Here is a 22,474-nt window from a genome sequence, read left to right as displayed (position 1 = left end):
TATTTAAACGGAATATTGATCATTTGATTGTTACTAGTTATTGTCTCATGTATATATATATATATATATATATATATATATATATATATATATATATATATATATAGTAAGTTGGATAAATTAGCGATTTGGATTTTTATTGTAAATTGAATGAATGTTAAATAGTTTATTTTTGTATAAAATGATTCCAGGTTATTGTGCGTCTTTACATTAAAATACCGATCATTTCTTTTAGCTGCTTGCTTTTACACACATATAGGTTTCAAACTTATGAGATTTCCAGCGGGATATGAATTGAAGGAGCTACACAGCGGATTCACTATGACCGGGTGAGATCAATCCTTTTTTTTTCCTGCTGGATATTGGATTACAAATATTTTTGAATGGCCATTCCGTTTTTGTTTTGGAGAGCGTTTTTTGTTCTATTGGATGTCTTTGTTATTTTTTGGGGAACTGTATTGGACATTTGTTTGTTTGCTGTAAGACCGAGACTGAAACATTGATGTGCAACTATTTCTGTATAAATGTAATGTGCAGCCGTGTCGATTCATGAATAAGCAGTCTATTTGGAGGCTTATCTTTAGTGTGCTTCTGTTTCTTTTCCTCTTCTCGAATCTATTCAGCAGTGTTCTGTACAGAGGGCTGCGGGTGGGGTTGAGTGACGTCACGCAGCAGCCCTCGAAGAACGCGCATCTCTGCGATTCTGTTCAGAACGCCACACTGTACTTCAGCATGGGAGAGCGACTTCAGTGAGTCACTGAAACAACCGGGGGTGGGCGTTAAATTCATTACTCCAATCCAAAATAAGCATTTTAATTACCCACTGCACCTTGGAGTCGATGTCAGGATATATGAGCACAGTTTGTGTTGAAAGTGCACATACCTAACTAAACAATAATTAATCACAAGCTTTCAAGAGTTGGGAGGTCTGTCTTCAGATGAAAGTAGAAAAGAGAGGATTAAGACCTAATTTTTAAAAAAAATACATATAAACATAATTTAGATATTTTATTTAACATCATGTAATCAATGAAACTACAAAATGTATCGCAAAAGTCTACCAGAAGTACAGTATTTCATCTTTTTTTTGACGGAAAACTACAAAGCAGTATGTAATTCAATGTGTTAACGCAACATTATTCAGCAGGTTTCATTCGACTTTATGAAGCAAAAATTAGTTATGAAACAGTTATTGTCCTCTCTGAAGAAACTGACCACGTCGTCTTCATACTCTGGCGTTGGCCTTTTAAATACAAACTCGTCATTAATGTAATGCGCCTTTTCCGTTTTTGTTGTAGCACGAGTGTGTTGCTGTTTGTATTGGCGTATTAAACTATGTGGTAAATTTATTTTCTTCTTGTTTTTATTTAAGATATATTCGTTTCATGTGTACCCTACTTGTATGAAAACAATTAACCGGATTTTAAACTCGAAATGGCTCGTGTCTGGAGTGTCCTTGTCTCTAGGAACAGGCATAGGCGCCGGTTTAGTGGGTTTAAAAAAAAGCCAACGAGAGCCCTATTCGTGAACCATTAAGCGACATCTATAACCGAATCCCGATTATCCCGATTCCGAATGTGGACGCAGCAACGGACCTTAGCAAGTACCACACGGGTCAGGTCGGAACCGCAAGAGCCACGGAAATCATGAAGTACGGGTTTCCAGCCCTGACTCATATTAAGAACAGAGAATCCTACGTTTTATCTTATGATCCAAGGAACAGAACTGCGCATTGGGTGATAGAACAGCTGAATATCCCAAACCTGACGGGAGAGTCCGATAGAAAGTGCAGCGAGTTTAAAGAGGATGATTCGGTCCACGTTTATCACCGGGCCACGAACTGGGACTACAAAGGCAGTGGGTTCGATAGGGGCCATCTAGATGAGGTATGACACAGGCCCGGTTTTTGGGATGGAACCGCATAACAGTCTCGCGTTTTGCTTGGTCCATGTCTGTCACATGAATACGTCGTCACACGAGTGGAAAAGCGTGCAGGCATTTTTAACATTGTGATCAGATAGAGAGAGTGTTCTGCTTTCCACAACCTTACCATTAAAATATAATGTGGTATTACACTGTACTGATATTACAAACTATGAGGAATTACTTTATATAAATTATCATGTTATGCACGAATGTAAGAATTGGCTTTCTGTGGTGGTGTACTTTTTTCTTTCAAGTAGCTATCTATAATCGTTTCTGCGATATATTTTAATATAAAACATATACGCTATTGCAGTTTTGTTACAGGATACATTAGTTTATCTCTAATGTAATCACAGTTTTACATATAGACTGCCCCTGTTTTCATTTACGTCGCAAATTCTGGGCCGCTTTACTTTTCAGATAATGTCCCAAATTCTGGGCTGATTTGGTTTGCAGATAACATCCCAAATTCTGGGCCGCTTTGGTTTTTAGATAACGTCCCAAATTCTGGGCCGCTTTGGTTTTTAGATAACGTCCCAAATTCTGGGCAGCCTTGGTTTTTAGATAACATCCCAAATTCTGGGACGCTTTGCATTTCCGAATTCAGCCCAGTTTTGGGGAATCAGCTGACAGCCGAGTTTCTAAGGCATGCATGCACAGTTTACCATAAACTGGATCGTGAATTCATTTGAGAGTAACCCTTAGTACATTAATCAAAGTTCATGTATTTTTTACTCTCCCCAGAAATCTTTTTTTTTTTTTTTAATGAAAAAAACAAAAATGTAAATGTTAAAAAACGTATTTCTTATTACATGAAGAAACTACATTGCACTGAAATAGATACATGAAAATTAATTTAAGCAGTCGTTTTCCTTTATTAAAGGCTAATATTAAAACACATTTTTGGGAAGGAACATGGTATTCCGAAAAAAGGACATCTCGTTTTCTTATGTAACGTCCATCAATATATTGTAGTGTTTCAGGTTCTTTTTGGACAGAAATGAGACTGCAACTGTGAGTAGATGAAGGCCGTTTATTTTGACAATAATTAAATAATCACAAAATAAAATCATAAAGTGAGGGAAAGGAGACTGGGAGTCGAAAGTGAAAATAAATGATTGTAGTAATTTTTTTTTACCCTACCCTTCACAGTCTTTTTCCCGCCCCTCTTGTGCGCAAAACCTGAACTCCAATTCCCCTCCACACACGTGTACCACCATGCAACCCTGGCACGCACACACCACCATGCAACCCCTGCACGCACACACCACCATGCAACCCCTGCACGCATACACCCACCATGCAACCCCTGCACGCACACACCACCATGCAACCCCTGCACGCACACACCACCATGCAACCCCTGCACGCACACACCACCATGCAATCCCTGCACGCACACACCACCATGCAACCCCTGCACGCATACACCCACCGTAGCAATTCTTTGCAAAATATATTTTCGGGTATTCAGCCCCATTCATGTCTATGGCAGTGTTATAAAACACATTTTCAGGCATATCTCTCGAACCCGAGCACGTAGAACCACCATTCAAAGTGATATAGACTCAGGGGAGCACCCCAAACCACCCCCTAAAAAGGTGTGGTGGTTCACCCAAAAACTCATGTCATGACGAAAAAATTCACTTTGCCAAGCCGTCCTGGCATTTGAACCATGAAAATGGTGACTCCTTGTGCGGGGCCCTATGGGGCCCCAACGCAAAAAAAAATCAAGTTCCTAACCCCCACAGAACCAGAGATACGCCCTGTCAAAAATGTCCAAAAACTACCCTTTTCGGGGTCATATCTCCATGACCCCGAGGCCTAGAAACCGGGTTGAACTTCCTAGGGTCATGTCTGGGGGCCCTCTTTCACAGGGAGCCACCCGTTTTCAAATGCTACATTTTCAACAAATTTTCACATTTTCAGCATGATGGCATGTCAAGGTTGCATTTCCAATAGCTTTTGAGCTCCAGGTTGGCAAAAAAAAGTCTAAACTGGTGTCCTTTCTAGCTGGGGACACGTCACTTGGAGGGATCGACAGGGGCCCCGAGGTGGACCTCCATACCGATTTTCAAGTCTTGGGGACCCCCGGAACCTGAGATACAGCACCCTGAAAAATGTCTATGGGAAATCCCATTATAAAACCCCTTTGGGGCAACGCCCACCATCTGGCGGTGGGGTGTCGTTTGAACCCGTGGCTGATGTCTTTCTTTAGCTAAGACTCTTGTGCACGCAAAGAATGTCCTTCTGAGTTTGTTGGCCCAGGGGTCGTGGAGATACGGGTACGATAAGAGACCACCCCCTTCCCTATGGCAAATCCCATTATAAAAATACCATCGGGGTAAGGCTCAGCTAATGGCGGTCGTGGGTCTTACGAACTCGAAGGAACCCATTTTCTTTAGCTAAGATTGTTGTGCATCTAAAAAAGAGTACAGAAGCTCCAATTTAAGTCCATTCCAAGTGTTTTGTGATCACAGTATCAGCCTGAGTGTATCGGAGCACAGTTTTGCACCAAAAGCGAGGGGAGGCGAAAAAAAGCACTATATACCCTATTCTTTAAGATATCACTTTGCAGTGCAAATTTGAGGAGCGCAACCACTTAGCAACTTGCAAATTGGTACTGCAATTTAAAGGCCTGTAGTGTCAGACTGGTAGTGCCTAACTGATTCAAGTGTTTTTGGAATGATTCTTGCAAAGACTGATTTATAAGAAAAAAGAGAGATTGACAAACAGCATTTTGCTTTATATGCAGAAACGGGCAACTACAAGAGGGTGTCAAACAAGCTGTGAATGTCCCAGGAGGCTACAGAGTACCTCTGAGTATAAATCCAGATGCTCGCAGTACCTGTTCTTAGATGTCCGAAACCACTGTATCGCTGTATAACTGTATACCCTGTAAATATCACTTTTTATTGTGTATTTGAGGAACACAACCAATTACAAACTTCATTTGAATTGCTGTGCTATCAGAATAACAGTGTATAACTTTGCTGGGTATTGCAGTGTATGCTGGGTATCAAAAGGCCTTCAAACTTTTACAAAAGGCCGTCAAAGTTACAAAAAAATAGGTGTGCTCCTAACCCAATACTTGTCTTTTTAATTCTGTGCATCCAAATACTTGTAGTTAAAAGTTTTAAGAATTAAGCTTACTGTTTGTTGTTCTGTCCTAAACCAGCAGTTTGTCACCCAGATTTATTAAATAAACAGGGGGGGGGGGGGGGGTGATCAGATTATTCTCCATTTTATTGTAACTGAGGTACCGTTCAGTCGAGCGAAAAATGTAAAGGGGTACTCGAGCTGAAACCTCCAGATAGAAGGGGTACAGTTTCAAAAAAAGGTTGAAAACCCCTGACCTACAGTATAAATGATCAGGAATAGATAAGAGAAATGCTGACTAATACAATACAATAGGATTTATTTGAAGTTGTTGAAGGGCACTGGTCTCTTAAACCCAGAAGTTCTGATAAACCCCTATGCCTCACTATATATTGATGGACATTACATAAGCAAATGAGATTACCTTTTTTTTTTTTTTTTGGTATACCATGTTCCTAAATGTTTACTGAGGAGAGTAAAAAATACATTAACTTTGATTCATGTACTCTTAAATGAATTAACGGTCCAGTTTATGGTAAACTGTGCATGCATGCCTTAGAAACTCGGCTGTCAGCTGATTCCCCAAAACTGGGCTGAATTCGGAAATGCAAAGCGTCCCAGAATTTGGGATGTTATCTAAAAACCAAAGCGCCCCAGAATTTGGGACGTTATCTAAAAACCAAAGCGCCCCAGAATTTGGGACGTTATCTAAAAACCAAAGCGGCCCAAAATTGGGGATGTTATCTGCAAACCAAATCAGCCCAGAATTTGGGACATTATCTGAAAAGTAAAGCGGCCCAGAATTTGCGACGTAAATGAAAACAGGGGCAGTCTATATGTAAAACTGTGATTACATTAGAGATAAACTAATGTATCCTGTAACAAAACTGCAATAGCGTATATGTTTTATATTAAAATATATCGCAAAAACTATTATAGATATATGCTACTTGAAAGAAAAAAGTACACCACCACAGAAAGCCAATTCTTACATTCGTGCATAACATGATAATTTATATAAAGTAATTCCTCATAGTCTGTAATATCAGTACAGTGTAATACCACATTATATTTTAATGGTAAGGTTGTGGAAAGCAGAACACTCTCTCTATCTGATCACAATGTTAAAAATGCCTGCACGCTTTTCCACTCGTGTGACGACGTATTCATGTGACAGACATGGACCAATCAAAACGCGAGACTGTTATGCGGTTCCATCCCAAAAACCGGGCCTGTGTCATTATTATTATTATTATCTGTTTATTTAGCAGACGCCTTTATCCAAGGCGACTTACAGAGACTCGGGTGTGTGAACTATGCACCAGCTGCAGAGTCACTTACAATTACGTCTCACCCGAAAGGCGGAGCACAAGGAGGTTAAGTGACTTGCTCAGGGTCACACAATGAGTCAGTGGCTGAGCCGGGATTTGAACCGGGGACCTTCTGGTTACAAGCCCTTTTCTTTAACCACTGAACCACACAGCCTCCTATACCTCATCTAGCGGCAGCCGCAAACCACAAGTGGAACCAGAAAGCAATGGACGAGACTTTCTACCTCAGTAACACAGCACCGCAGGTATTAACCATACATATATGTGTGTTACAATACTAATTCATATTTGTACTAGTCTCTTAAGACTGTACAACACGTATGTTAGTTAGTGACAGCTAATGTTAAGTCCTTGTAACCATAAAAGTAAATTGGTACACAAGACTATTTTACTGATATTATTTTGTTTGCAATAACTATGGACTCCTAGCATGCATAAACATAACTGAAAAAATATTTAAGTTTCAAATACACTGCATTTATATTTTCGTGAGGCTAATAAGGGAATTGATCCAGTATTATATATCCTGTCCTACAACTTATGATTGGTGTAAAAACTGAACTTGGCAAAAACACACAAAAAAAGAGTTGTTAATGTTACTGTACGGGATCAATGACCAACAATACTGTGACCTATTCTAAGAAGCTAAAAATCCCGAGACCCATTTACAGTATACAAGTGGAACCAACCTATGGTATAATTTTCCAGAATCCTCATTTGAATCAAAAGGCGTGGAGCGGCTTGGAGAAGTACTGCTGAAGCCTCACCAGGCACTACCACAACGTGTTTGTGTGCACGGGCCCACTTTATTTGCCCAGGTGAGACAAAGGGGTTTCTGAAATGAATTTTGCTTGCAGGCGCAATGTCTATACATTGGGAGTAATAGTTTTTTCCTAGCATACTTTTGCAGATCAGTTTATCTAAATGTTCGTTTTCTTCTGTATATACTCGTCTTGTTGTGTTGTAGTTAAACGATAAAGCCCAGTTTCCCAGTCCTGCTGCTCTCCTTGGCTGAAATGGAGCCGATCTTGTTGTGTTGCAGGACGGAGGCGGACGGGAAGATGTACGTGAAGTACCAGGTGATCGGGAAGAACAACGTGGCGGTGCCCACCCACTTCTTCAAGGTGGTCATCCTGGAGAAGCGGAGCGGCGAGGTGGAGCTGCGGTCCTACGTGATGCCCAACGCCCCAGTGGATGAGAAGACTCCGCTGGAGCGCTTCACCGCAGGGGGGAAATGAGCAGGGAGGATACCAAAATATTTCAACCTTTCATGGAACTACATTAGGGAAGAGTTAAACAAATTAACTTTTTTTTTTTTTTTTTTTTTCCCCAACATATAATTGAGTCCTATGTATGCAATCTTGAAACAATATCGTATTTGTAACGTCTGGTAATGTTAAACAGCGTAATGAAAGATGGCACCCGCATTTAAAAAAATAACCTTAAAAATTAGCAAACAATTGCTCAATGCAAAACTTCCATGTTATAGGCGCTCTTGCTCTTTAGTGATCTGCACGGAGTAGAAAGTCACTGATCTTTTTAATGTGATTGCATTGCAGGTGTAATGTGCCTGTAAGCAGAAATATATATTTAGACGCACAGTCAATTTTAAAAATGACTATTGCATTTATTTCTTTAGTTATCAACTGTGCAAATTATTAATTTATGTAACGTATCTAAAACAAAAATGCCATTTTCAATTGACAGTTTTATTCAATGACCAGCCTACTATTCTCCGTCTTTGTTTTAGTGAACGCAATGTTTCACATCTACCGACGTAACAGTGTTGGAAACCAAGGTGAAAAATGCTCAGGTAAAACAGATTCCCTCTTTGAGAAGACTTTAGACGCAATAAAAAATTAAACATGGTGCTTGTGGTAAAACACTGGATTAAGGTAATTACTGTATTTAAAAGTGTGTGCACTTCCAACACAAACTGTTCATGTTGCATATCCTGACATCGACTCCAAGGTGCAGTGGGTAGTTAAAATGCTTATTTTGGATTGGAGGGTCTTATATTTGAGAAACTCGAACGTGCACATTTTATATAATGAAGTAATGCATTCTGAATGCACAGATATTTACATTTAGCAAAAAAAAGTTTTTTTCTTGTAGTGTAATTATTGATACCAACATGCAAAACCTGCATTTTGAGCATCTGTACTTCCAACATGCAAGGAAAAAAAAACACACCAAGTGTATTTTAAAGGTTTAAATTAATTTTCAGTAAAATAACAGATGTGCACTGTTTTTGTCAAGATTCTTAAATATACATCAAGTGAAAGATGTGTATAAGATACCAAACATTTTAAAATATTAATAAAATAAGGTTTCATGATAAAGATAAACTTGAATAAATGTCAGTGTCTGTCGGTACCATGTATTGGAGTCTGACCCTACTGTATAAAATAATTCTTTAAACATGTAATTTTTATTCCTGTAATTTCTCAGACTTAATTTAAACATGTTATAAATGAATATTGTGGTGAAACTCATGTTTAAACTTTAATTTATTTTTTTTTACAAGGTGTCTGAGCCAATGAGAATGTGTATAAGCTGTAAAGTATCAAATCTGGGAGAGGCAGACCAATGTCAATCACAGTGGAACACATTTTAAACAGCACTCCAAGGCCATATATTCATCACAGTAGTTCATACACAACACATCTTATGGGTAGAGAAGGCATGTTAGATAAATAGACTACCCTTTCAAACAGACCCTGAGAAACGGGGACTCTGCAGACTTCATGGCGAGGTATCTGATGAATTGAGCTTCAGTGACGCTGCAGAACAGACACCCAACTTCAAGAGTTGTTGTTGTTTGTTTGTTTTTTTTGTTTTTTTTAATGAATAATCATATTCCAACACGTCTGACTTCACTGTTCCGGAACTCGAAGTTATATGGAAAAAAGTCTGTGATCTATCATTTTAGCTTTTCAGCTGCAAGTTAATATTTCTACAAAAAGTTAGTTTCACAAAGTTGGTTTAACTGCCTTACAAAAATATGAGTATTCACAAAAGAAAAGGTTATCTTGCAGAAGAAGATTTTTTCAAACAGCTGTTTCAATTTTCAGTCTCAATGCAGACAGAGTGATGAGAATGGCTTCCTAAAAAAAAAAAAAAAAAGAACCAGGATTTAAATGAAGGAATGCAAGGTGTCTGTGTACTAATGAAGTCGCAATATTCAATATTTCAAACAGCACAGATGTACTGGTGTTTATTTTACTGATCTAAACAGTACCGGATTTACACCGTATAAATACTGCCACTGTTTAACTCTGTATGGATACAGCCGGGGGATTTAATGGCAGCTCAATTATACAACTAAAACACAGTGAAATAAGGTTTATACATTTTGAAGATCTGCCACAGTTCTATTATCATTAAAATAGAGACTGCCCTCTGCTAAATCCTGTAGTCTCCAGTGGTACCTCTGTGCGTATTGTCCTGCTGCCCTGGTTTGGGCAGGTGTTCAGGTAATGGTCAAACAGGATGCTGGGGTCAGTCACGTCCAGGTTCTGGTCAGTGTCCACACTGGCCTCTAAACCCTGCAGACCCCCAAACACAATCAGGGCATGCCTGCAAGGAAACAGAGCAGCTTTTCAATGCACACAGAACGGTTAACCCAATCAGAGGCTTAATATTTGTGAAGAGAAGCACAGCAAAAAGCATCATCGTGTGAGTTTAATGAGAAACCAGGAATTTCGAGCTTACTTGAAAGGAGACAGGGTTACACTGTCCACGCGACTGCCTCTTTCAGATGTGCCAATTGTCAAGTCGTAACCTTCCTTGAAAGAGCATTCGGTGAACACTTTACCTGTGCGTAGAAAAAACATGATAGGTACATTTCTTAACAAAGAAATGGAAAGTAGTAGATGTGATGAGCAGACTTATACAGGAGCAACGTGCACCAAAAACACTTACTGAGGCAAGAGGCCAAGCGGACGCTGTAGCCCCAGTAGTGACCAGACTCTGTCCTCGGGACATGAGGCGCCACTACCCTGCCCTTCTGAACTCCGCTTTCTGAACACACACAGAATGAGACGTTAGCTAAACGATGCAAGGGAAGAAAGCAGGTAACTGTATGCAAGAGGCTTTCTGTCTGCTCAGAAGTAGCTCTGCAAAGGGACAATACCTGGATTCTGGCTCTTGTCTAGTCGCACTGTGACTCGAAGACCAGCCTGAAGCTGCCTGTCTATCTGCACCTCCTGAGGGAAAAATAAATACATACAAATTAATTAACTAAAGCCCGATTTGCACGGTACTAGAAATCACCACATAAACAGGTACTTTCAGGATTTTTACCAACATCAGGGAAATTGTGTCCCATGCAAACCGTCCATTTATTTTTTATCCCAGATCATTCTCAGAGGTCCTCTGATTTATTTATTTATTTATTTTTTTTTAATGCCCCTCCCATCATTTGATTCCTCCTCTCCTTGTGAACGTACCTTCCTCATTCCACAGTTAACAAAGGACCCTTTCCCTGGTTTACAGGGCCTGTCTAACACCACGCCTTCCCGGAACTCTGACTCCTCATCCATCCGCATGTGATGAGGGCTGTCCAGGGGGTTTAATAAACCTGGAACACACCATTAAACAGCTGAAAGGGGTCATGACTCCAATCTTTCTTTTTTGGGTTCTCTCCTCTTTTACTTCCCAAGTAGAACACAAAAACATTCTTATATTCCCAAGTACAATGACCCCACCTGACTATTTCTTTTAAATGAGTGAATTCCATGTCCATGTCATGTTTTTTCAGTGCTAATGGCTGGTGTGAACCTTTTAAAAAGATGCTCCCCAGTTTTCTTTGTGAAGCTGTTTAGGGCATAAAACACCAGGCCTGGCTGTTTTTAAGATTTATTCTCAAACATGTAGGAGTGAATAATGGATTATTCAGAAGTTAGCTAAAGCAACTCCTTGTGCGGACCATGAACGAATGATAGATATAACTTACCAGCAAACTGTAGATCTTGATGCTTTGGAAAAAAGGACTTCCGCAGATATCTGCCAACAATAAAAACACACACACAAATTAGAGCACTTTAGAAGAGTACACATGTGAAGCAGCCGTCGCTGTATCGAACCCCTTCAGACATTGCCTGTTTGTTTAACGTTTTCAGCACCTTTTACGAAAGCTTTGGTCCTTTTACTGTCTTTCCAAAATGTGCCAAAACCATATTATGAAAGTTACAACACAAATAAAGTTGTAGCTAACAGAATAACTCTTACAGGTTGTGCACTTCCTTTGTTTTAGATATGTCTCAAATATCCAGTTTTGAAAGAAGCACATTATAATAAGTTGGGATGTTTTGGAATGAAAACACGTGTGCTATTACGTGTTTCTTTCAAAACTGCACATTTGAGACGTATCTTGCTGATCGAAGAACAAGACATATGAAATTATTTTCTTAGCTACAATTACTTTAAGCATGCAGACCTGTGCACTTTTTAACTGTAATGGATATGTCAAAACATTTCATAGCATTTGGGCATTCACATTTTTAACACTGTTGATTCTGCCAGTGAGGCACATACCATTATTTGTTTAACACCCCCACCTAATATTCTTACCACATCCAAAACTGTAGGGAAAATGTGCAACTTACTGTGGGCACTCCAGGTACTGGAGAATGCGAGCAAGCTGGACACAGGCTTCTCCTTTCTTCCCAATCCCTTTGAACTCTCCTACCACACTCCTAGAAGTCAAAAAAACAGGGTCACTTAACCTTCAGCTACCCACTACCCCTTTAGTCCTGCATTCGACTATTCCTGAATCCTAAAACTGTAACCCCCCTGCATGAGGAACATCTGTTTCAAATACAGCACAGTGGTCCTCCCATCTATCTTCAATCACCTGGACCTATGCATGAGGAACCACCTGTTTCATAGCACTTGGGCATTCACATTGTTTTTAACATCAAACAAAGCAGTACACTGGCGACAGTCATATCTTATACACATTTTTTTTTTTATTATTGTTTTTAAACATACAAGCAATTGAAATAATGCATGAAACACAGTCAGATCTGTGACCCTGGTCAGTACGTGCTTACTTGGTATCATCCCCTTGCTCATCAAACACCACAACTTCATCCACGCAGAAGACAGCACATGCACGGGCTATCTGTCCAGCGAGGTATGTCCGCAGCTCAGGCGACTGGGCATTGTCCAGCACTGACCCTGGCAATGCTATGCTGACTGTGTACGGACGGCCTGCGATCGGATTACAGAAAATAAGAACTTATTAGAAAGATGTAAAAATGTTTTGGATTTTTTTTTTTTTAAATACAATGTCACACAGCAGAAAGCTCTAACATCTGGTTGAGTTCTGCAACGGAGCTAACAGCATCATGTTCTCCAGCTGCTGATGAGCAGTGTTGAGGTGCAACGTTACCTCTCCTCTTTATCTCCTCCTCTTGTAACTGTTTTTTTTTCTCCTCCTCTTCCTCTTCTCTCTGCTTCTTCTTCTGCTTCTCCAGTGTCTTTAGAAATGTTGCTTCTTTTAGTTTTTTTGTTTCCTCTTTTCCTGCAATTCAAACCAAATTTACAATGGCTTTAAAACACACTCACACTTGGCATTTCAGAGGAGAGACACTTAGAACAAGCAGAGATTTTGAAACCGATTTAAATCTTAGCACTTGCAGTTATACCGTTTCAGCTCACCGTGTCAATTTGACGTCAGGGCTGGTAATAAGACTCCTAGCATAGCAGTTTCACCCATTCCAGGTTTTAATGCAAGCTTGATTTGCCACAGTGTATAGGTAACAAGCACAGATGTGTTTTATTAAACTCATAGTAAACATAAGAACATAAGAAAGTTTATAAACGAGAGGAGGCCATTCAGCCCATCTTGCTCGTTTGGTTGTTTTAGGTTATTCTAATGTTTAAAATGTATTCCCAATTAGGGCTCTTAAAGTTACCGCATGTCTAAAGTTCTTAGATCTAGTTTTGAAACACAAAACACAAAAACAAAAAAATCAAATTAAAAAGTACTCACTTTCTGCTTTCCATTTTTTCCAATCAACCTTCTCTTGGCCCTGAGGAGAAATAAAACATACGACTTTATGATGAATAGTACAGTTTGCTTTGCTTGTCAGGAGATGCTTTCTTTGAAAACGACTGCAATTTTGCATATTTTACATTCATTTACGTTCTTTCCATTCACGTCCTGTTATAAGACTTTGGAACCCTCATGTGAATATACTGTTTAGTGGTTTTTGTACGCTGGTATTTGTAAATAACTACCTTTTCTGCAATTTTCTGCTTCTTCAGTCGCGGACTTTCGTCCATCTTTAAACAGAGCTAGACAACCAGAAATTACCATGCTGGTTCCACTTCCGGTATTTTGTACTTCCTGTATTTACTGGAAACTCGTGTTTAAAAGCAGGGTTGATTGGACAGTAGAGGCGAAGGGCAGGGAAACGCTAGTCTGAATTTAAAGCGTGGCCTTATTTGACCTACACTAAAGGCATAGATAAAACACACTTGAGGACACTAATGTGTTTTCAGTCTGGAGTAAATAAATAAATAAAATAACCGTTTAAAAAAGCAGCCAATTCAGACATTTCTTTTCCAGGTTTATGCGAACGGGATCTGCGAAACTGATCTATGAAAACAGTGTTTTGATGGCACAGTGTTTTGACAGCAGTGTTTTTATAGTATCAAAAGATGACACTACAGTATGTCACTATGCAGATACAGGCTGCGTAAAGAATAAAAGTAAGTAAAAAGCACACTGAATAAAACAATACCCCTCCTTTAATATTTTGTTGCTAGCCATTCACATATTAATAACACAACCATTTTTAAAACAAAATACAGCATGTAGGACACTTCATTGATGCTTTATTTTTTTGCATAAAACAATTTCGGTGCAGGTTTCATTAAAACGATTAAAACTTCACTTGGGAAGAAAACAGTTGCAGTACACAAATCACTCAATTGATAGTACATAACCAAACCAAAGTGGCATTTGAAATCCTGGCTGGCACACAGAAGAAAAGTGATAATGTAAATGTCATCCACTCTCATTAAAATGCACCTCTTAGCATTTACAGATGGCAGATGGAAGGGGTTGGCTTGCTCTCTGCCATTCATTACAGCTCTCTTTATGATTCACATAAAGGTGCGTCTATGTGCAAAACAGAATCAACAGAATTTAATACAGTGCATACCAATGCCTGTTTTAAAGAGGTGGAAGCATTTAAGAGCAGAGTGAGAAATCACTATAGATGCAGAAGGGCTGACATTAGTGTGCAGGCTTTAGATAGATCCTTTTAAAGATGTGGCAGTGGGACTGGCCATGCCCTCCAGTGTGGTGCTCATTTCTGTGGACTCCATTCTTTCAAGATTTTCTCAGCTGCACATAGTGTGGAGTCCTCCTGAGGAGTTCAAGAACAAACCGTTTTAAAAGCCAAGCTTCAAAAAGGAGAACAATGCTTGACACACTGATTTAAAAATGACTTTAAAATTTGATTAAACCTATTCTTCAGGTACCTGGTCTTGAAACGGTGCCCCATACAGTTTTAATAATGTTCTTGTTTAAAAAGATTGAAAGCATCAGCAATACAAGCATTTACCAAACATCTGGACTTCTTGTTTGTTATAGCTTACCTCAGAAGTTAAGATTAGGCATTTACAGTAAATGAACAATAAAAAACAATTTTAAAAAAGGCAAGGTTAAAAAAGGAGTGCTATCTAAATTTGCATGCCTCATTACTCTTTGTGGCGTGACTGAACAGAGCCCCCCCCCCCCCCCCAAAACTTTGGCTGTGTTAAAAAAACAAGAAACAATTCTTGTGAACACGCTGTAGGTGTCTGACAGCTCAAAAAGGATTCCTAATATTCTACTGCAATTCACTAAAGAAAAGCTTTTGTCATTTAAATCATTAAAAGAAAGCCCACAGCACCCCCTGCAGTTTGATTAACGCATTTTTTCATTTTTGTATGTAACGCTGAGGTGCAGCTAAATTGGTCGAAAACAACACTATAGCAACATTGCAGATTTTTTGCATTTCCTTCAATGATTTTATTTTTTATTTTTTATTATACTTTACTGTAACATGCACAATAAGATAACTTCGGACCCCAATGGCAAGGTGCAGCTGTGGAGAATCAGCATTTATAAATAAAGGCCTCACTGAATGCCCACAGAACACAAGAGGATCTTGAGACCAGATGTATGAGCGTGCTTGAAACCTTTCAAACCTACCTTAACAAAACAGAACCGGACGTAGTTTTCAAAGTCCTTCTTGTGCTCGGCACTGTAAAAGGCAGACACTGGGATTGTAGCCAGACCCTATGGGACATCAGAAGTAAGAGTTAACCACGCAGTCGACAAAAACAAAATGATAACAAAGGACCAAAGTAACGGGACCTGCTTTGAGTATGCACTCACCTTATTCTTTATCATCCACTTTACAAATCTGTAATCATAGGGTTCCTGATTGGCATCGCTAGAGTCTTGCAGGTCTGCCTCTGGAAAACAAAGCAGCTTTTAAAGGGAAGATCCACTTGCAGTCAAACAAACAAGACAGCGGTTAGCCTGGATTCCACTGGATTTGGAAAGTTTTCTCTGTCCGGATTGGTTGCTGTGCAACAAGCTTTTTAGATGCTTCATGATTAAAGCTCTTACCAGGAGCTTTAAAATCCACTCCCTCGTCTCTAACTAGCATTGGCAGCATTCTCCCTGAATTCCCATTTCATAACATATAGATAGACAGGGTTAAGAAGACTGACTGAGTGTGGAGATATCTGCGATCAGGAAGTACCCGCCCTCGGGCATGATGGGCTGCATCCCCACAGCGAGCAGGCTCTGTGCCAGGCGGCTGCGTTTCTGCTGGAGCTGCCGTGGGAACTGTAGGAAGTAACTCTCTGGCTTCCCAAAACAATCCAACTCTCTCTGGAAACCGTGGGCCACAGCCTCCTGGGACAGACACAAAACAAAAACTTTACCGTCCCCGGACCAGTTATAACAAAGCCTGTTAACATCCGAGTTCTCGAGTCATCCTTACCTGGGCTGCTGTTGCACAATGATACACACAATTCTGGTGGACTGTTTTTGCATGCTTCAGAAGATGATCAGGGCCCATTGCCCAACCAACCTGAAACACAAGTGGGAAACAAATTCTTATATGAACAGTGGGTATAATGGATCAATTAAATAGCATGGTCCAGTCCCAGGGAATCCACTAGGGTTGCACTAAACAGATGCAATACAGGGCAATTCTCCAGTGCTGTCAAATGCTCAGAAAAAAAATCCAGCTGTGTCTTATCCTTCAGGGTATAGGTTGATCAAATCAACCCCTAAGTCAGTGGTTATCACAGTTACATACCTTCATTTGAGTGAAGTTCATACTGTTATTTTTTACTTTGCAGACTTCTCAACACTCTGGTCTCACAACAGAATGAACAGCACGTGGCTAGCGGTGACAACAGCATTGAAATGGGTTGAAAGGCTAGTGATGGTCAATTGTTAGCTCACTTTTGCTCTTGTATTTCAGAAGTCCTGAAGCTCCCCAGTTTACGGTGTTATTGTTTACCTTTTTATTGAAATGGTTGTTGTTTTTTAAGTACACTTTTAGTTTCTCTCACCTTCCATCCTGTGGCACTGAAGGTCTTCCCTGCGCTTCCGATTGTGATCGTGTGCTCCCACATCCCAGGCAGGGTGGCTAGGCAGAGAGACAACCCGCTGAATAGCAATAACATTTATACAGTGTCCATACCCCTTGGACTTGATTAGCAGCAGCAACAAACCTGACTTATCATGCCGACATCCCAAGCTGCTTCATCAAAAAAACACACAAAGATTCAACGATACAGCCTCCTGCGTAACTCAATCACCTCTCAAGCATAAGAAAAAAAAAAGCGATGTTAAAAAAAACAAAACTGTTTTGTACAGAACCAGGGAATCCACCTGGACTGCATTAACCACTCATAGGGGTAATCCCTGGGTCAATCGTTGATACTGTAGTTTATCCCGGAGCGGTCGATCAAATCAAACCGCTAAAGCAGGTACAAAGAGAAGCCTGAAATGTGTGTGTTTCCTCCAAGTGAAAAGGACGACAGTTCTCACCTATTTTAACGTGCTCTGCACCATCGTAAACAAGCCACTCGTACACCTCGTCACTGATGCAGAGAGCTCCGTGTTTCACACACAGGTCTGCAATCACCTGCAGCTCCTCTCGCTTATACACCTGGAGCAGACAGAGAAGAGAACCCAGGCAGCAGTGAGAGGCTGCGGTGCTGAGGAGGACATTCAGTGATGGGGATAACCCAGTTAAAAGAAATACAGTACAATACGCACCATGATACAAACAGATGAGCTACTTCGATGCAAGATAAAGTAATGCAATGCTGTTGGTCCGTGACTCACAAGCTTTTGCAGATGGGGATCACCTTGGTTTCCACTACAAGATGCAATACATCATGAGGTCACAGAATGATATGCATTATGATATATATTGATGAGCCACAAATTCATAATTGTTTCACATATTTCTTAATACAGGAAACTACTAAATGTTTTTTTTTTTAAACAGATGTTTTACTTAACAGTGTTAAAGTACATATCTGTCATGTTATTTCGATCGTTACATAGTTCATTATCAGGAGATGTTTCATTACCTTTCCCAGTGGGTTGTTTGGTGTATTCAGAACAATGGCTTTTGTGTGTTTGGTGAATTTGCTAGCCAGCTCTTCAGGATCCAAGACCCAGTCACTGCTGGACAGTGCGGCCCCCTGCGCTGCTTTCTAATACAAAAACAAGGTTTGTGATGAGGATTACTGAACACCAGGGTGAATTAACAATAATACTACCTATAGCAGAAACAGGAAAAGTCTGTTCTGAAATCTGAAATCTGAAATCTTCTGGCTACACCGTACTTACCGGTCTCAGTGGCACGTACACAGCACGGCCCCCAGCCATTTTCACCATCGGTTCATAACAATCGAAAAATGGCTCTATAAGTATCACCTGCATTGGATAGAAGGAGATGCATTAGGTACCTATGGTGCAAACTACCTAGTTTAGATCATTACTTATCATGCTTGCTGGTCCAGGATATGTCCTTTTTCAAGCACTTTCATAAAGTGAATTTCTTCCAGCCATGCTCACCTCGTCTCCTTCATCCACCAGTGCCTGAAACGTGCAGAACAGAGCCTGGTAGGCCCCCACTGTGACCAGTATATTTCCTAGAGGGTCAATCTGCCTCCCCATGATCCTTCCAAAGAATTGAGACAGAATCTTCACCAGAGCAGGGTGGCCCTGTGGTGACAAGGACACTGTCAACCAGAGAATTAAAAAACAAAACACGTCCTTTATTTAGCATTCAGTCCCCATGTTCACTGTTGATCTACATTTTTTTTATATTCTTTATTTTTGATTCAGTATACAGGTTTGATGGAAGTACTTCACCAATCACTTCCTGTGTTCAAGGTAATAGTTTCCCATGTGCAACATGGAACGTGAGTGCAAGGCACGGGAGGGTTCCTATTACCTGAAACACAGGAAGTGAATTTATAGCATTGACAAGCATATACAGTAAGTACATGAAAAGAATTATAAACTGAGAAACACAGGACATAAAATGTAGATCACGACAATACAGTCCATAGCAAACTATTAGCAAGGTACAGCTGGACTTGTGCACCTTTCCAATATAGAATTGCACTCCTGTCCCCTGGACACTTAGTGAAACCACTGGACTGTGCTTACAAAAGCCCGGGTGTACTGGTGCAGCATGAAATCTTCTCCCCCAGTCGCTTGTACGAAGGCTTTCTTCACAAAGTCTGGAGGGGAGAAATCTGGGAACCCCTGGCCGAGGTTCACAGCCTTGCAATCAGCAGCTAGCTGGGTAAACTCCAGCCTGCATGTGGTGAGAGAAACAGAGAACTGTCATCAACATGCATCGTGGTCTGTTTCACAGTAGTACCGTGCGCATCTCCAAAATATCCACAAGGAGAATTACCAAATATTTTTTTCCACTCCTTCAATACGGCGAGCGTGCAGCTGACGTGACATTCTCCTCTGAAAAAGAAACAGAGAGGGTATGCTTGGTTTGTGACTGTCTAGAAACACACATGGTTATGAATTGAATGTACAGGGCTGGAGACAGCATCTTGAATCAACAAGAGTGTTGTAAAGTCTATGCAGTGTTCAGTATCACTAAAATTGTATCTCATGCTACAGCTATGGCCAAATGTTTTACATCCCCCTATAGAATCAACTCATTTTGCTTCGTAAAGTCGAATGAAACCTGCTGAATAATGTTACGTTAACATATTGAATTACATACCGCTTTGCAGTTTTCCATATACTTAATGAAAAACTGAGAAATTAAAAAATGTGACATTATGACATCTAATATGAAATACTGTACTGCTATTACGGCTTCCGGTCAACTTTTGCGATATCATTTTGTAGTTTCTTTAATTACATGATGTTAAATAAAAGTTATGTTTATATAGTTTTTTTTTTCAATGTTTTTAATTATGTCTCAATCCTAAAATTCTAGATGAAAAATTAAAAAAATAATAATTTACTAGCCTGTGCTGAAATGCTGCATGGGGAAATGCAGGTTCTAAAGAAATGCACTCATCGCCGATATTAGCAAAACACATGGGCTAAACAAACGGTTGGCGAAGGATAATATCTTCTTGTCATACCTTGTTTAGGTAAAACTGGTTTGAAAATGCTTTGCTCTTTACACAGTTTCCAGTCAGTATCTGTACGGTTCTTCTGAGCATTCCAGTCAGGGCACAGGATGTTTATACTGCAACTGCATACAACTAAAAGAAAACAGAATTTGGAGTTACAAACCAAATAGCATTTTTATTAAGAATAAAGCAAAATAAAAAGTAACCCCCTGAAAAAAATGACACTGTTGTGTGCAAATTAAATGACTACAAGTCTGTGCTTTTACACTACTATACATTTTCTTGGTTAAAACGTGGTTGCCCAGGCATGTGCAAATGCATATCTGAAAGGGATATGGTGTACCGAGTTTGGCCCATTTGGGGTACGGTACACTGAACTCACACACTCAAAAACACATCATTCTACCACATTTCTTAGCCTTTACCTAAATTATATTAATTTAATGAAAAAAAACATGCAGAAAAAAATAATCTAAAGTTATTTACAAAAATACAGTAAAACAAAATACAGCTGCAACTTCACTCCACGCTAGTGACAGTTAGGTTTAGGGATTGGTTAGGGGTAGGGGTAGAGGTCAGGTTTAGGGATTGGGGTAGGGGTTAGGTTTAGGGGTAGGGGTAGAGGTTAGGTTTAGGGGTAGGGGTAGAGGTTAGGTTTAGGGATTGGGGTAGGGGTTAGGTTTAGGGGTAGGGGTAGAGGTTAGGTTTAGAGGTTGGTTTAGGGGTAGAGGTTAGGTTTAGATGTAGGGTTTCATTTTAGGGGTTAGGTGTAAATTGCATATGCTATGGCGTGGAGTGAAATTGCAAACTATACTATTATTTTAACACCGACGCTCACCGCCCTGAACTAAAGGTAATACACAGTAACGTTTTAACCTATATTTCATCAAAATAAAATCATAATTTCTGTATTTTCTTCAGTTTATTTGTTTAAAATGACCTATTAAAGCTTAACGTGCACAAATTTGGCAGGAAGTTCTATTTTTGAGTGTGCGAGTTAAGTGTACCTTAACCTTTATTAATATGTACGTTACTTTAACCGATGCACAACAAATTGGGTTATCTAAAATTGTAAACATATACGATTTTGTGGGTGAACTACAATGTGTCTTGACGGTAGTGATTCGTGCAGTAATCAATCACAGCATTGACAGCGTACCATTTTCTGCCGTACAACCTCAGTTAAAAAAACAAACCAAGCGAACTCAAACCCCGTGACTATAAAACACCCTAACTGCAGAACTGTCTGCTGCACTAACCTTGTTGTTGTTGAACAATGGAGAATGTTTCTAACTGGTGAGCTTTTATACCAAATTAAATGCAGTCAGTAATCGCTGGAGTAATTTTCTACAAAGAAACGATTTGTGGCTCTGTGTCTACTCTGGTCAGCTGTTACAGACTTCCTTGTTGGGGCGGTACTCAATTGACTTTTTTTTTCATGTGATGTCATCACAGCACGGCGCGGCCATACTGGCTGTCAAAAAGCATTGGCAGGCAAAGAAACACTCGATTTTACAATGCCAGATGTGTGCTGTTGGGTGCACCAACAGAAGAGAGAATAACTTTGCCCTCCTGTGTGACGAGCCAGACAGTAGGGCAAAGTGGATATCAGCCATTAGCAGGGCAGCAAAAATGAATCCACGCAACCCAAAGTTGAAGAATATATGTAATTACATCTCCATTTAATTGTAGGCTACTTGAAAACTGGAAACTGAACAATAACAACAATAACAATAATACTAATAATGTGCTATAGAGCGCCTGGTGTTCTGCCACACTGGCTCCTGGCAGTATCTGGCACTCAAGGTGCTAAATAGTGTCTTCAACACAATTGTAATAATAAAATAATAATAGCAATATATTGCATAACCGTATTGATTTCATATTTTAATTATTTTACATTCTTTATTTTTGAAGATCAGAGAATTGTACTACTGATTAGTGCATGTATCACTCTGCATTTGCCTTTTAATGTGTGTAATCACATGCTGAGGATGCAAAAATACTAATAAGTGATTTTAGGTTAAATGGCTATCAGGTTCTGCAGCACACAGGAGAACCAACGAATTGCCTCTGTTGTACACAATGGACTTAGTAGGGTCTGCATGAGACACAACCTAAATACATGAACTCAATATGTGTTGTTGAACTTCTGGGCACTCTTATGTAAAGGCACATGGAACTCAGACCCACAGCAGAGCTACATTGCAGGCCTATAAGCATCATTTTATGCCTCGCTTATGAAACCCCTGTTTTTACAGCCTGCAATGGGTCTGTGTCCATTTCAAAGGGGAGTTGTGTGTCAGAAATGAATCTTTCATGTGTTCACCATATTGCACTGCAGCTGGTGACAGAAGCAACCAACATGGTCTGTGCTGCTCTCCAGTGGTTTATCAGCCCGTCTGGTTTAAAAACCTACCCTTGATTGTCGCCAGGAAGTTACCTTGTTTTGGTGAAGA

At 39.9% G+C, this 22,474-nt stretch overlaps 2 protein-coding genes and 1 pseudogene across 3 annotated transcripts; 1 reads left to right on the top strand and 2 right to left on the bottom strand.

Moving 5' to 3' along the window:
• Positions 1–321: 321 nt before the first annotated feature.
• Positions 322–8,835, top strand: LOC117422084 (endonuclease G, mitochondrial-like; annotated as a pseudogene).
• Positions 8,836–9,173: 338 nt separating this feature from the next.
• On the bottom strand, positions 9,174–13,721 carry spout1 (SPOUT domain containing methyltransferase 1). The gene is made up of 12 exons (XM_034036737.3): positions 13,605–13,721; positions 13,357–13,396; positions 12,754–12,885; positions 12,413–12,572; positions 11,966–12,055; positions 11,314–11,363; positions 10,808–10,938; positions 10,492–10,564; positions 10,281–10,379; positions 10,071–10,173; positions 9,788–9,935; positions 9,174–9,463 (listed from the first exon to the last, which is right to left on the bottom strand). Exons 1-12 carry the CDS (start codon positions 13,647–13,649, stop codon positions 9,407–9,409), a joined length of 1,128 nt encoding a protein of 375 aa, XP_033892628.2. The 5' UTR covers positions 13,650–13,721; the 3' UTR covers positions 9,174–9,406.
• Positions 13,722–14,095: 374 nt separating this feature from the next.
• kyat1 (kynurenine aminotransferase 1) lies at positions 14,096–21,420 on the bottom strand. Of its 2 annotated transcripts, XM_034036763.3 has the most exons (14): positions 21,275–21,420; positions 20,025–20,147; positions 19,328–19,386; positions 19,075–19,225; positions 18,475–18,624; positions 18,247–18,333; positions 17,985–18,110; positions 17,434–17,554; positions 16,953–17,029; positions 16,373–16,462; positions 16,098–16,284; positions 15,757–15,836; positions 15,571–15,657; positions 14,096–14,740 (listed from the first exon to the last, which is right to left on the bottom strand). In XM_034036763.3, exons 2-14 carry the CDS (start codon positions 20,103–20,105, stop codon positions 14,681–14,683), a joined length of 1,356 nt encoding a protein of 451 aa, XP_033892654.3. In that variant the 5' UTR covers positions 20,106–20,147; positions 21,275–21,420; the 3' UTR covers positions 14,096–14,680. The 2 variants fall into 2 exon arrangements, with proteins under 2 accessions (XP_033892654.3, XP_058842896.1); XM_058986913.1 differs by lacking the exons at positions 19,328–19,386; positions 20,025–20,147; positions 21,275–21,420 and having other exon boundaries at positions 18,475–18,641; positions 19,075–19,176.
• Between the last annotated feature and the right edge of the window lie 1,054 nt (positions 21,421–22,474).

The sequence above is a fragment of the Acipenser ruthenus genome, chromosome 15, assembly GCF_902713425.1.
Source record: "Acipenser ruthenus chromosome 15, fAciRut3.2 maternal haplotype, whole genome shotgun sequence".
Lineage (NCBI taxonomy): Eukaryota > Metazoa > Chordata > Actinopteri > Acipenseriformes > Acipenseridae > Acipenser > Acipenser ruthenus.
Note: the sequence above shows the minus strand (reverse complement) of the source record. Positions and strands in the feature narration are given on the sequence as shown.

Coding starts and splice junctions, on each gene's coding strand:
- spout1 (XM_034036737.3), bottom strand. CDS start 13,649: ATGGACGAAAGTCCGCGACTGAAGAAGCAGAAAATTGCAGAAAAG. Junction 10,939..11,313: donor TCAAGATCTACAGTTTGCTG/GTAAGTTATATC, acceptor GGTGTGTTCCAG/GTTTATTAAACCCCCTGGAC. Junction 9,464..9,787: donor GCAGGACAATACGCACAGAG/GTACCACTGGAG, acceptor TTTTTTTTTTAG/GAAGCCATTCTCATCACTCT.
- kyat1 (XM_034036763.3), bottom strand. CDS start 20,105: ATGCTCAGAAGAACCGTACAGATACTGACTGGAAACTGTGTAAAGAGC. Junction 18,625..19,074: donor ACCAGTACACCCGGGCTTTT/GTAAGCACAGTC, acceptor TTGTCACCACAG/GGCCACCCTGCTCTGGTGAA. Junction 17,030..17,433: donor TGCAGAGCACGTTAAAATAG/GTGAGAACTGTC, acceptor CTCTCTGCCTAG/CCACCCTGCCTGGGATGTGG.